This window comes from Colias eurytheme, chromosome 11 (genome assembly GCF_061535395.1).
Source record: "Colias eurytheme isolate Ceu_HAF_F1 chromosome 11, ilColEury1 Martin Lab GWU primary, whole genome shotgun sequence".
NCBI lineage: Eukaryota > Metazoa > Arthropoda > Insecta > Lepidoptera > Pieridae > Colias > Colias eurytheme.
This window is the reverse complement of record NC_142990.1, coordinates 10320318-10335171: the sequence shown is the minus strand read 5'-3', so window position 1 is coordinate 10335171 and position 14854 is coordinate 10320318. Positions and strand designations below refer to the sequence as shown.

Here is a 14854-nt window from a genome sequence, read left to right as displayed (position 1 = left end):
CACCTGTCGTCTCACAAGAAAATTTCTTAACAATACACCCACATCTACTTAAGTATCATGTAAACCAATGCACTTGGCTCAGGCCCGTGTATTGGTTTTAATTTGACCCTCGAAAGAGGAGAAAAAATAAATATAAAGAGAATAAATAATAATAATAATAAATTCTTTATTGCACACCAAATAAAATAACAGAGAAGAAAACAGCGCATAGGAACAATGTACAAAAGGCGGTCTTATCACTTACAAGTGATTTCTACCAGACAACCTGTGATATTGGAAAATGCTGGAAGAATACATTTATGGAGGTGTGAGCAAAAGAGCACTTAATATTTAAAAATAAATAAATAAATACTTAAATAAAATAAAATACATGTATATATATATATATATAGTACAACAATATATATACCTACATATTATGTAATAATAATACATACAATCTTTAATAGTATACATAAATTTAAAATATATAAAAATAACTAATAAATATATGTATAAACTATAAACTTATAACGAAAGATAATATTTTTTTACCAAACTATCGAACGTAGATATGGTTTGCGCATGTTTGATTGAATTTGGCAACGAATTCCAAAGATTAATAGCGTACATAGTAAAAGAGTGATGGTAGAAGTTAGAGTGATGAGATGGAATTAGAAGAGAAAGGGAGTAAGGAGATCTCAATACCAAGCTGTTGGAGTGACGAAATATAAATCTTTCCTTAAGATAGTTCGGTGTTCTAGCGTCAAACAATATGCCGTAAAGAAGATGAAGTATGCGTGCATTCCGTCGAGAACGTATTGGCAACCACTTGAGTTTCGTACGGAAGTGGGATACGTGGTCATATTTTCGCAAACCGAATATGTACCTTATGCCGAGGTTCTGAAGGCGTTCGAGAGCATCTAATTGGTTTTCATTAAGATCGGGATAGGCACAGTCACAGTAATCGAGGATTGGATGAAGTAAAGCTTGTACCAACTCAATTTTAGTGGGGATGGGAAGAAGGTTACGTAAACGTCTGAGAGAACCGTAGGAACCGAACATTTTTTTTCGCACTTCTTGAAGCTGCTGTGTCCATGAAAGAGTCTGATCGAAGTATACTCCTAGGTTTTTGACACTAGAGCTGTAAGGGATAATAACACCGTCAACAATAACTTTGGGGATGGTGACCCAGTCAATTTTATTTATGAAATGTCGACTCCCGATTATGATTGATTGGGTCTTAGCTGGATTTATATTCACTCCGTGTGCTTTGCTCCATTTTATTATTGATTCAAGGTCCTTATTGATTTGACGTACTGCATCAGGCAAATTCTCGTATGATGAGTGAGTATATATTTGCAGATCATCTGCGTACATGTGATATAAAGAGGAAATATTATGAGTGATGGAATTAATAAATAGAGAAAACAAAAGAGGAGACAGTACGCCGCCTTGAGGAACACCGGCAACGACATCACACCAAGATGAATGACAGTCATTACTGTAGATACGTTGACGGCGTCCTCGTAGATAGTCGTACATCCAGCTAATTACAGTATCGGAAATATTAAGAGAAGAAAGTAATTTTAAGAGAATATCATGATCTACAGAATTAAACGCATTACTAAAATCAATCAATGTGAGGAGAGTAAGTTGCTTGTTATCCATTGCCATTCGGATATCGTCGGTGATCTTAACTAAGGCAGTGGCCGTACTATGACCAGGACGGAAACCGGATTGGAAGGGATCGAAAAGACTGTGGGAGTTTATAAAGGTCGCTAACTGGTTATGGACAAGACGTTCGAGAACTTTGGATAGGAAAGGAAGAATGGATATTGGACGGAAATCAGATAATGCGGAAGGATTGCTTTTTTTAGGAAGTGGGATAATATGGGCATCTTTCCATGATGTTGGGAACTGAGAGGACGTAATGGAGAAATTTAGGATGTGAGTTAAAGTGGGAGTTAAGGTGTCGAGAATAGGAATGATCATATTACGGCCAATGTTGTCACAACCAACAGATTTAGAGGCAATGGATAAGATAGCATTCCTAACGCTACTCACAGTAAATTGACTGAAGCAAAAAGGATGAGAATTAGGATGAGGAGTATTAGAAAGAAGGTCAAGAGTACATTTTTTTAAATGCGGATCAAGTAAAGGAGAAGAGCAAAAAAAAGTATTAAGTGAATCAATATTAACGTTAGAAGGGATTGAAGAAGGAGAAGGTTTGCCAACACCGAGAGACTTTAAAAATTTCCACACTTTGCTTGGGTCTCCGTTTTCAATTAGTAGTAGTAAAAAGTAGTTAGTTAGTAGTAGTAAAAATATAGTTAGTATAGTACTAGTAGTTAGTACTTAAAGTATATTGTTACATAATATCATATTATTGATATAAAACTTTTAATTTAAAAAATACCACACGGAATTTGCGTAACATTAAAATAAAAAATACGCAACCCAAACGGATCTTCTAATCTTCTATGAGCTTGATCAACAGACAGGGTATTTGAGGTCAATGACACTCTACCGCCATTTTTGTAGGATTTGTTCGGATGATTTCAGAGGATTTCAATTTTAATATTCTTGGTCAGTTTTCTTTATTCGTGTTTTTAAGACTCCAAAACAATTATCAGTGACTATTTTTTATTGGCTTACGTTTACTTCAACTTGTACACGTGTTATTTTAAGCTATTGCATAGCTTCTATCGCAGTGCTTCACGTTTTTTCTTTCGTTGCGTATTACTGCTTTATTAATACTTGAATGTTTTATGAAATTTTATGCGCTTTTTAAGTAATACAAAACGTCCTCGCACACGAGGCCCGCCACGAGCGGCCAGACCTCGTACTATTGACGAGTTAGTTTTTTTTTTGCTTTATTTTTTCAACATTCTTATTTTTATTTTTCTCTGTTAAGAAAATTTAAGGCTAAACTGTACATTATAGGGCGTGGAGTTGAGAGTCGTTATTTTTTTTGTGGTTAGCTATTGTCCTATGGAACCTAAATCTGAAATTTCACAGCGCGAAAACTTTTTGTTTTTGAGTCACGAATTTTTGAAAATCGGAAAATTTTACTCCATTTTATCTTTGAAACGCGAACTTACTGTTATGACAGTGTCAAATTGACCTACAGCGATTGTCAAACGCGTTTCATTTCAGGTAAAACATTTCTATCTAACAATAAAAAATATTATAATTTAAATTTTATTTATGAAATTTGTATATTTTTTAACAACAACATTAAAAATAATAATTATTAAGTATAGTTTTTGTAAAATAGATTAAATAAAATAAAATTATTAATATTCGCAATTTATAATTTAACAAAAATATTAATCGAAGTGTCTAGTCGTCCGCTAAACGGATGAATAAAATAAATTAGTCGTCCGATTACCGGATGAATAAAATAATTTAATCGTCCGATTATTCGGATTACTAGATAACCTTTTAACACTAAAGCTAGTTGGGTTGGACTAAAGCAAAGGGGGCGCAGGACTTTTGATGGAGTTGGTGTCATTTTAACACCTATTTATTATTGTTTTATCGTATAGATAACGCTAATATAAGCATGTTTTATAGGAACAACTTTTCTCTAAAATCAAAAATGGCGGAGATATTCACCTTCAATTCGTTAGGTTAGGTTTAGGTTAGGTTAGCCTTTAGGTTAGGTTAGGTTAGGTTTCTTAAAAAAAAACTACACAGAAATAGGAGCCCCGCGAAGCGGGGCTCCGTCGACGCGCAAAAAAAAATCAAGTTAGGTTAGGTTAGCCGTTAGGTTAGGTTAGGTTTCTTAAAAAAAAAACTACACAGAAATAGGAGCCCCGCGAAGCGGGGCTCCGTCGACGCGCAAAAAAAAATCTAGTTTAGGTTAGGTTAGCCGTTAGGTTAGGTTAGGTTAGGTTTCTTTAAAAAAAAACTACACAGAAATAGGAGCCCCGCGAAGCGGGGCTCCGTCGACGCGCAAAAAAAAATCAAATACCTACGTGTGCCCTCCTCCCCCCACAAAAAACCTATAATACGTGCGGCAGTTCTCTAAAGAAACCCCGATAACCTAACTATATAGATAAATAGATGTTATCGGACGATTAAATTATTTTATTCATCCGGTAATCGGCGACTAATTTATTTTATTCATCCGTTTAGCGGACGACTAGCGCTGTCCAATATTAATTGTACGCTTTTTACCGTGGAACAAAACAATAACGACGTCATTTTCAGTTACCGTTCGTTTGCTGCCTTTCAGTCGAGATCGTTTCGTGCGTACTCCTGTTAAGCCCTAAAACTGTACAAAACTATTAAACTTTTACTTTTAGCATACAAATAGGTAGCGAGGAGCGAAGCGACGAGCGTGTTAGGTTAACATTTGAACTGCCAGAAGCGACTTTAGGGCGATTCCCAATCAAACAAAAAAAAAACTACAGGTCATACTAATGTCTATTACATTAAATCTGTCATATTTCAACCGTGACCGTGCTTTGTCACGCAAGGGCGGAAGGGCTGCACTTCCCGTAGCGCCGGAGCTAAGGCAGTGTCTGAGACAATATAAAAAAGACATGAGGAGATAGGGAAAGGGTTAGGTTAAGTTTTATCATCAATCTTTGAGGGCGAATATCTCGGCCATTTTATATTTTAGAGAAAAAGTTTTTTTATAAAACATGCTTATTTTAGCGTTTTGAATAAAAATTATGTATTTTATGATTCCTATACAATTTTCACATTAGATCAAAAATTTTCTAAGTCCTTACTTTGCGCCCCCTTTGCTTTAGGCGGACCAAAACTTAATTTGTAAATATCTCGAAAACTATTAATTTTCGCGCCCCCCCCTTTACAGGGGAAGTTCCTAGTACCCACCCCCCCTCTCTCCACCCCCCACTACCCCCAAATTCCACGCCCTATAATGTACAGTTTTACCAAATTTAATATTGTTATTAACATTGACTCGTATTGAATTTTAGACTTGTAATCCGCGACATTAGCGAGTTGCCGGTAGACCAGGGTCTCGAGACTGCCTTGCATCCAAAAAAGATGCGTATGAGGTCGTAAGTAGTTCTACCTTAGTATCTTGTAGATATAATTATGGTTGTAATACTATTTATGCAAGTGTTAACTTCTGTTTTAAAATGTTCATCTAGATCAAATCGTAGACAATCACCATCACCATCGGTGAAACCACTACCATCACCGTCGGTTTCACCACCACAGTCACCATTAGTTGCACCACTACCACCATCACCAATGTAAGTAGCTTACAACTTAGATGATAACAAATAGATGGCGCGCGGTGTGTCCCTAGACACATAAAACTGAAAGAATAGAATAAATTCGATTGCTCTGGCGGGTCACGAGTGGCTGAATTGGTCAGGCATCCGCCCCGGAATGGCGCGAAAGGATGCGGGTTCGAGTCCCGCCTCGTGATCGAATTTTTTCTATTCTTTATAAATTTATATTTATAAAGCATTTGAATGCCATAAAACCAAAAATATCAATTTCAACAAAAAAGGTCGTGTTCCATCGTTACAATATTGTATTCACTGAAAAGTGTTTCATATTGGTTGAGATGGTTGTTAATCATCTCAATAGATGGCGCGCGGTGTGTCCCTAGACACATAAAACTGAAAGAATAGAATAAATTCGATTGCTCTGGCGGGTCACGAGTGGCTGAATTGGTCAGGCATCCGCCCCGGAATGGCGCGAAAGGATGCGGGTACGAGTCCCGCCTCATGATCGAATTTTTTCTATTCTTTATAAATTTATATTTATAAAGCATTTGAATGCCATAAAACCAAAAATATCAATTTCAACAAAAAAAGGTCGTGTTCCATCGTTACAATATTGTATTCACTGAAAAGTGTTTCATATTGGTTGAGATGGTTGTTAATCATCTCAATAGATGGCGCGCGGTGTGTCCCTAGACACATAAAACTGAAAGAATAGAATAAATTCGATTGCTCTGGCGGGTCACGAGTGGCTGAATTGGTCAGGCATCCGCCCCGGAATGGCGCGAAAGGATGCGGGTTCGAGTCCCGCCTCGTGATCAAATTTTTTCTATTCTTTATAAATTTATATTTATAAAGCATTTGAATGCCATAAAACCAAAAATATCAATTTCAGCTTACAACTTTCTTATTTATCTCTAAAAATATTGATACTACCACACTGCTTTTATTCTAGCTTTGTTAAATGCGAGGGATCGGAGTCCGATCAAAGCACGCTACCACCCGACTCTCCGAGACAGCAATTACCACCTCCTCGCCCACGGAAACTGCGAGGTGAAGATAATTCTTACCTAATCAATTACGGTAAGAACCCGCTAATATGTTTGGTTTAGGGCCGTAGCCAAACTACTGGTTTTTACCAGGTTTTTAACCATTTGTTACAGGAAGCGAAGAAGACTCCGACGAGAGCGACGACGACGAAGACAAGACAGTCGCGTTTCGTGGTATTCCAAGGGTGCTTCAGAGCACCATGGAGACACCCTTGGACCAGGATGAGGATGCTGCCGAAGAGTATGCACCCACTAATGACCCAGTGCCTATCGCTGACCCAGTGTCTGTCGCTGACCCAGTGCCTGCTGTACCTCTAACGGCGACGGAACAGCCTTGGCGCTGGTATGATTTTGATTGGAAAGAGTTTCCGAATTCTCCAATGCCCCCTGCATTGAGACGGGAAACGTTTTCCGAAAATAATGTTGGTCCGACAACTTCTCATGAAGACCCGTATGACATTTTTATTGACATATGGGATCTTCAAATTATGAAGCACATTGCCTCGGAGACGAATAAATATGCTCAGCAGGTGGCAGACCAGATGATTAATAACAACCTCATGTATCCCAGAAGCCGTATCTCCCAGTGGAAGGACACCGATCCCAATGAGTTATACTCATATTTTGGGATCATTTTGGCTATGGGGGTTGTTATTAAGAGCCGCATAGAGGAGTACTGGTCTTCCACCCCTGACATATTTTATAGTCCCGGTTTTAGCGCACACATGTCTATCGATCGTTTTTTATTATTAAGTAAATGTCTACATTTTAACGATAACAACGACATGTGTGCGGTAGAACTGGAGTACTCCGAGGCCAAACTATTTAAAATATGGCCAATACTGTCACATTTGAACAAAAAATTCCAAGAACTTTATACACCAGCTCAAAATATTGCACTAGACGAGAGTCTTTTAATGTGGAAAGGTAGGCTCGAAATGAGCCAACTTATTCCCAATAAAGCTGCACGTAGAGGGGTAAAAACTTATGAGATTTGTGAATCTCAAACCGGCTACCTATGGCGGTTTGAGGTTCACGCTCATAAAAAAGCCCCTCTACAACATACAGAAGATCCATTGGAGGCCTCAACACCATCCATTGTATTGCGACTGATCCAAGGTCTGGAAAACAAAGGATACACATTGTGGATGGACAACTTTTACCACTCCCCAAGCCTAGCTCGACGTCTTAAATCCTTGGGGTTTGACTGTGTAGGAACCCTGCGAACCGATCGTAAGTACGTTCCGCAGACCCTACACAGTCTCACCAAGCAAATTATGCGCCCAGGTCAAATTGCTGGTCTCACCGCAGGGGACGTCGATGTCATGGTATGGAGAAATTCTAATAGGGTGGCTATGATCTCTACATACCATGGCAACGGCCAGCGCACAATTGATAGCTCCACCAAACCCATCCTGATATTGGATTACAATATCATGATGGGTGGGGTGGACAAAAAAGATCAATTATTGTCCATGTACCCAGTCGAGCGGAAACGGACCAGGGTGTGGTACAAAAAATTTTTCAGAAGATTGCTAAACGTGTCCGTTTTAAATTCGTATATTATACATCATCATCACTCTTCTTCTTTAAGTCATCGTAATTTCCGAATCTCTCTGATAAAATCACTTCTTTCAAAGCATTCCTCTCCTTCACCACTTCCGCCTTCACCAACACAGAACAAGCGCATCGACGTTACTCACCGATTGGCTGAGTTCCCGATGGGGAACCACCAACGCAAGCGGCGAGCGTGCACGGTGTGCAAGAAACAGGTGCGTACGTTCTGTGTTGGTTGCAGTAAAACTGTATGTATGGACCCCTGTTTCCTTTCTATTCATTCATAGTTACATAATTTATGTTAAATTAGCTTTTGCCCGCGACCCACACACTAGTTTTTACACGCCCTAGATCTATATTTATTTGTATAAATATGTCCATCCACAATTGTAGCTTTTGTTGCTGGTTAGGTATTCTTACGAAAAGTTGTTTTTCTAACATTTACGACCCTTTTTAAACCTTAGTAATTTTTATATTAATAAAGTTGTCGAGATGAAAATTCTTGACAAGAAAGTTCAATAGTAACACAATACGTGTACCGTTTTAGAAACATGATTCCATGATATTTTCTTGATAGAAAAAAAAAAATACCTAGTTTTCATTGTTATTTTTTTAAATCTCTGGCATCTTCAAAATAACAAACGTAAAGTTACGACTTTTTGGATATTAACTAAATAATAAAGAAACTAAAAAGAAGACACATAAAGGTTGGAGGAAAAAGAATGCTTACAATTGAAACATATTATAACTTAAAAAAAAATTCCATCCGGGTGTCCCTTGACACCTCGCAAGTTTTTGTTATTTTTTTTTTAAAGACTCTCGTCTGCAATGTTTTGATTTCATTTTGTCTTTTAATTTATTTTCTTCTTCTTTTTCTTCATGTGTAGATAAGTGGCCAACCCTGGTGTCGAAATTTCTAAACCGCCCAGGCTTTCGACATGGTCTAACGATTGTTACCAACCAAGACCGACGGCTTACGTGCCCTCCGTACTTCCGTAGCATGGTAGCGCTCGATTGAAATGCCACTTTGCGACCACCTATCCAAGGACTGACTGCGCCCAACGTTGCTTAACTTGAGTGATCGATCAGTTACGATCGACAAGCCAAGCTAGGCAACGAACTTCATTTATTTTAATTTTATGTTCATATTATTGGTTCAAATGTGACAGTCTTGGTCGTATCCGTACTATGTTAGTCATGTACTTTTTCCCCGTCTGTTGAGCGATCTCTAGGAGATTGATTTTGTGGTGAAATTGTTTAATTTAGTAGTTGATTTTAGAAATGTTTTACAAAGGCTTCATGTCTTTTATTGTGCTGATCGATTTGTAAAATTTATCATTAAATTGTAGAATATTTTTTTTATTATATCATAGGGATCTAGAATATTATAAAATCTTGTATGATGTAGAAACAAATGAATTAAAGGAGAAGATAGACTCTTTAAGTCATATCGCCTCTTTGCGAGAAAAACGTGATATTTCGCAAAATGTTTTTTTTTTTTTATTTGATAATCGAAACCGCCGTATTCAACTTTATTTTGTGCAAAAACGTGGTGTTTTAAAAGTGAAGGACAGCGAGACCATGAGCGAAAAGGACGTCACTACAGTGGTACGTTGCGTTATCGCGTTGTCCCTTTCACATAGTACTCTGTTTTCAACACTGTGACAAGTTAGTTTTCTCTTTAAGCGCCAAAGGTAAGGAGCTCTCAGTTTTCTGCAAAAACGTGATATCACGAGTGTACCACAGTTTTATTGCAAACATATCTTTAAATTCAGTGATATTTTTTGTTATTATACTGTGGTAAAGCAATATAACTCGGTTTTCTTGAAAAAATGTTTCAAATGCAACTTTTTATAAAATCTGATATCACGTTGTTGTTGAAATAATAACATTTTTGAATTGTGATATCATAAGGTGTAACATTGTTGATGATGAATGGTTTTTTATTACAAGAAATGAGTGATGGTCATTTATTGTTGTTCCGTTTTTATAGATATGTTTCTTATTTCAATGCAATACATAATGATTTATCACGTTGTAAGCACTAAAAGAAAATACTATTAAGACTTATTTTTTCAGATGGGGACGCGGTCCAAATACTTAGTTTTATTAGCAACAAAAGAAAATAATGACGGAGAACAAAGCAATTCCATTTCTCAAATGGAAATACATGAAAATGAAAGCGACAACAATAATATCGAGCAAGGCGATTCAACTTTTCCAATGGAAACTAACTATGAAAGCAACCGAAATGAGGAGGTGACTGGTTGCAGCGCTGCAGCAGTTGCCGAATGTAAGTAACATTATTAGTTAATTTTATTGTATGTAATGTTATTCGACGCCCGTCTTTTCGTGTGTTTCGTGTGAGGCTTATAGATGGTAAAGTGAAGCGTGGAAAACATTATGGTAGTTATCATAATATTTATCATTTTGATATTGTTTTAGACAAAGAAGACTCAATGGTCACTAATCGTCGCCGTTGTGAATCAACTAGTAGTAGCACCAGTAGTTCCTCAAGTAGCAGTAGTTCATCAAGCAGTGGTCCGTCTTTCTACGAAGGTATAAATTTAATAAAACTCATATTATTGTGGGTACTCGATAACTGTATCTTACATTTATTTACTGACTTATAGATAATTGAAAGTTTAATAGATTTTTTTTGGTTTTTTTTTTAGATAGTGATGATTCCGTAAAAGACCCCAACTATGAAATTATGAAACCAGCACGTGTGAGCTCTTCAGAATCTGACGACAACAATGACGTCTATACCAACATCGACTTTCGAAAGGATCAAGACGTTTTTCATTCTAGTGCAGCTACTGTAAGCACAGTACTCAATGCTATAGACCTGAATGTGACCCCAACAGATGAGCATGAAATTGTATTTCATACCGTAAATCAACAGGACCTGCTAATATCAGAAAATGAACCACCTGCCTTCGAAAATGTTAGCACCACGCAAGTAGAGTCAAATGAACCAGATAATACCCCTACTAAAAAAGGTAAAAAAAGGCCCAAAAGAGAATTATTATGGAAAAAAAATGTTGCGAAGCGACTAAGAAACTGTGGAAAATCATACAAATCAACAAAAACTAATAAAATTATACCGGAACGTAAACTAAAACCATCTTGCAAAGAAACATGTACATTTAAATGTGGATCTAATATCACTGAGGAGCAAAGACAACAACTTTTAAAAGAATACTGGGATTTAGGCGAGATTGAAAAGCAATGGTCTTTCATCGCAAACAATATCGAAGTAGTCGTCCCTAAACATCGATACGTTAAAGTTAATCCGGACGGAACCATAGCATTAAATCGTGATAATAATAATGCTTTCTTTTTGACTGTTTCTGGAGTGAAGATTAGAGTATGTAAACTGTTTTTTAAGAACACTTTGGGGATTAATAATCGCCCTATAGAGACGGCTTTAAAGAAAAAAAATAAAGATACTAACATTTCATTAATGAAAGATAATCGTGGGTGTCATCAAAATCACAACAAAGTGGATGAAAATATAAAAGATGGTGTAAGAGTGTTTATTGAGTCAATACCAAAAATTGAATCGCACTACATTCGTGCTAACTCGAAAAGACATTACATCGATGGTAGCAAAGCTATTACAGATCTCCATAGGGACTATGTTGAACAATGTAAATCCCAAAATACCCGTTTTGCAACATACTTGATGTTCTATCGCATATTTACACAAGAATTTAACATTTCATTCTTTATTCCAAAAAAAGACTTGTGCGATATATGCGAAGTAAATAAAAATAGTACAGCTGAAGAGAAGGAGTTAGGAAAAGAAATCTATGAGATGCATCTAAGAGAAAAGCAATTGTCACGAATTGAGAAGGCAAACGACAAGAATAACAAAAATATTTTAGTTGCTGTTTACGATCTTCAAGCAGTCTTTCAATGCCCTAAGGGTGAAATTTCAGTTTTTTACTATAAGTCAAAACTGAATGTACTTAACTTGACAATTTATAATATTCAGACTAACAATGCTGAATGTTTCGTATGGGATGAATCAAACGCTAACAGAGGCGTAAACGAAATCGGCACTTGTGTATTCAAATATCTGATGAAAGTTTCAGAAACGGCCAAAGATCTGGATGTTGTCTTCTACTCAGATAACTGTGCTGGCCAGCAAAAAAACAAGTTTATGATAGCGATGTACCTATATGCTGTACAGACTTTGCCAAATCTCAAGTCAGTGACACATAAATATTTAATCAAGGGTCACACACAGAATGAAGGCGATTCAGCCCATTCTCAAATAGAAAGAGAAGTAAAACGTCAGTTAAGATCAGGTCCTATGTATACCCCTGACGCATTTATTGGTGCCATAAAAGCTGCCAGAAAAAAAGGGGAGCCTTTCCATGTGAATGAATTGAGTTTCTGTGATATAAATGACTGGAAAAATGTATGCAACCTGATGAACTATGCGCTGGTAAAAGATGAAGATAATAACGCAGTGAAGTTTTCAGGAATAAAGGTAATACAAGTTAAAAAAGAGGACCCTAATGCCATATTTTTTAAAGATTCGTATGCCGACGTACAGTTCAAGAAGGCCATCGTTTTGAAGAAGAATAAGAAGATAAGTAACAATACCAATATTGAATTGAAAAAAGCTTATACTCGGAAACCTGGATTAGCCGAAAAAAAGAAAAAGGATATCATGGATTTGGTTAATAAAAACCTCATCCCAAGATATTATAAGCCATTCTTTGAAGCCTTGTAAGTTTTAATAATACTGTTTTGGAAATGAATGGCATATCAGCACAAAATATGAGTGATATGGTTTTATCTATTTAAAGTTTTAATAGGCGATTTTTATGTTTTTTGTTATTATAATGTTTAAGATTTTGCTCATAGAGGAGATTTATGTTTTGATAATTATTATTTTTTGTTTAGAATTTTGCTTACTTTATAAACATACGTTTATAAAGTAAGCACTTAATTGTGCAAATTTACTGATTACTTAGTTTATGACCGAGACTGAAAACTTAGATTACTAGTTTTTTGAGATTATATAATTAAGATGATTACAATGTAAGAAGAAATAAGCATAAAGTGAGAAGAATATTGATTACATTCAATAAAGGCTGACTAACTGTTGATTAGTAATAGTTTTGTCCAAAGAAACCACTGTTTAGCTACAACTATTTCATCTGTTTAATAAATGTTTCTAATTTCAACAATGTGTTTTTATATTATAATTTAGCATAAAATAAAAATAATAGCATCAACAACGTGACAGATTAATTTGCTACATCGTTCTTCTTATACTTTTTCAGAAAAAATGTGACATATTTTTTCCTTTTTTTTTTAATGCTTTTTTTGTCCTAAAATCTTTTAAATTAGGGTATTTTTTTTGCATTATGCAATAGTTAATAAGATAATTCATATAATTTGTTATAGATGTAACCCATAAAAACGTTCATTTACCTAATATACCTTTTTGAAAGTTTAAAAATGCTCTCCTGTAAAATCGCCTTTTTCGAAATAACACGGTTTCGTCGCAAAGAGGCGATATGTTAAATGATGTCAACCAGAAATATTCTGCTGCCCAATTGCAAATTAACGAGCATATACAAGAGGCAGATTACTTGATTAAGTTGAGCAATGAAAATATGGATCGCTTTGAGTCGCTGACCAATAAATATGTATGTCAGTGTTCAAAAAGTGACAATGAGCAACCGTCGCCCCATAAGCTTGACTGCACTGACATACATAGTGTTAAACCCGTGACAACAATTTCAACTAGTAAAACTAAACACCTTTCCGAGCAGGAAATTATTGTGTTGTCAGATAATATTGGTCAGGGTTTTTGGCGCTATGCTCAACAACTTAGGGCTTAAAGTCACTAATATTTGCACTCCTAGCAGTTCATTTAGTTATATCGTCAAATCACTTGATCATTTCAGGTTTAATAAGAATAATATTGTAATAATACTATTTGGAAATAGTTTAAATATAAAAAATAAGGATATTAATGTAGGATTTCAAAAAATGTTGGAAATTAGTAGTAAGACTAAATGTAAATTTATGTTGTGTACATTGCCATACCTACCTGGTTTGACACAAGAACAAAATAGATTAATTCATAATATGAATTTAAAATTGTATAACATAACAAATCATCATCGTGATGCATTCATTTACTTTGACATTAACTTATGTATTAAATCGTTTACTTTGACAAAGAATACAGTGTATCTGCCATCTAGATATAAGCGAGAACTTGCTATGTTAATAGCATATAATATTAATCAGTCTGGTACATGTTCGGTATCAGACCATCGATCTACTATAATTTTATGTAGTAGTAATTATATACATCAACCTAGGTTAAGTGTTGACAGACAATCTAGCCCTAAGCTAGATTTAAACTAGTTTATAAGACAACAGCTAAGCAGTCTTTTTCCATTGTGCATCAAAATATTCAAGGCTTGGCTAGCAAATTGTCAGAAATAGAATTGTTTCTGAATGATAACAATATTAAAATATTTTGTGTAACAGAACATTGGCTTAAACAATGTCAGTCGTTAGTAAATATTGAAAATTACAAATTAAAAAGTATATACTTTAGGACACAGGCTATTCACGGAGGTTCTGTTATTTTTGTACATGATAGTGTAAAATGTAAAGAACGAACTGACATTGTTAGTCTTTCTGTAGAACGGACCATTGAACTGTCCTGTGTGGAGCTGGAGCGTTATGTTATTGTTTGCGTTTATAGACCCCCTTCCAGTGACTATAATATGTTTGAGACAGTCATGGAAGAAATAATAAAGCGTTTAAGTAGGAGTAAAAAAAAAGTTATAGTATGTGGTGATTTTAATATTGATATACTTTTACAAACACAAACGGCAACACGAATTGTTAATTTGTTTCAGTCATTTAATCTGTATAAACTTTTTAATGAACCCACACGAATTACACCTACTTCTGCAACCTGTATTGATAATATATATACTGCAACTGCAACTGTTTAGAGAAAAATATTCTCAATACACTCACTTCGGATCACTGTGGCCAGAAAGT

At 35.7% G+C, this 14854-nt stretch overlaps 1 protein-coding gene across 1 annotated transcript; it reads left to right on the top strand.

Annotated features, from left to right (window-relative positions):
* Window positions 1-9880: 9880 nt before the first annotated feature.
* Window positions 9881-12563, top strand: LOC149904835 (uncharacterized). The gene is made up of 3 exons (XM_090107581.1): window positions 9881-10094; window positions 10247-10360; window positions 10477-12563. Exons 1-3 carry the CDS (start codon window positions 9881-9883, stop codon window positions 12546-12548), a joined length of 2400 nt encoding a protein of 799 aa, XP_089963707.1. The 3' UTR covers window positions 12549-12563.
* The last annotated feature ends 2291 nt before the right edge of the window (window positions 12564-14854 follow it).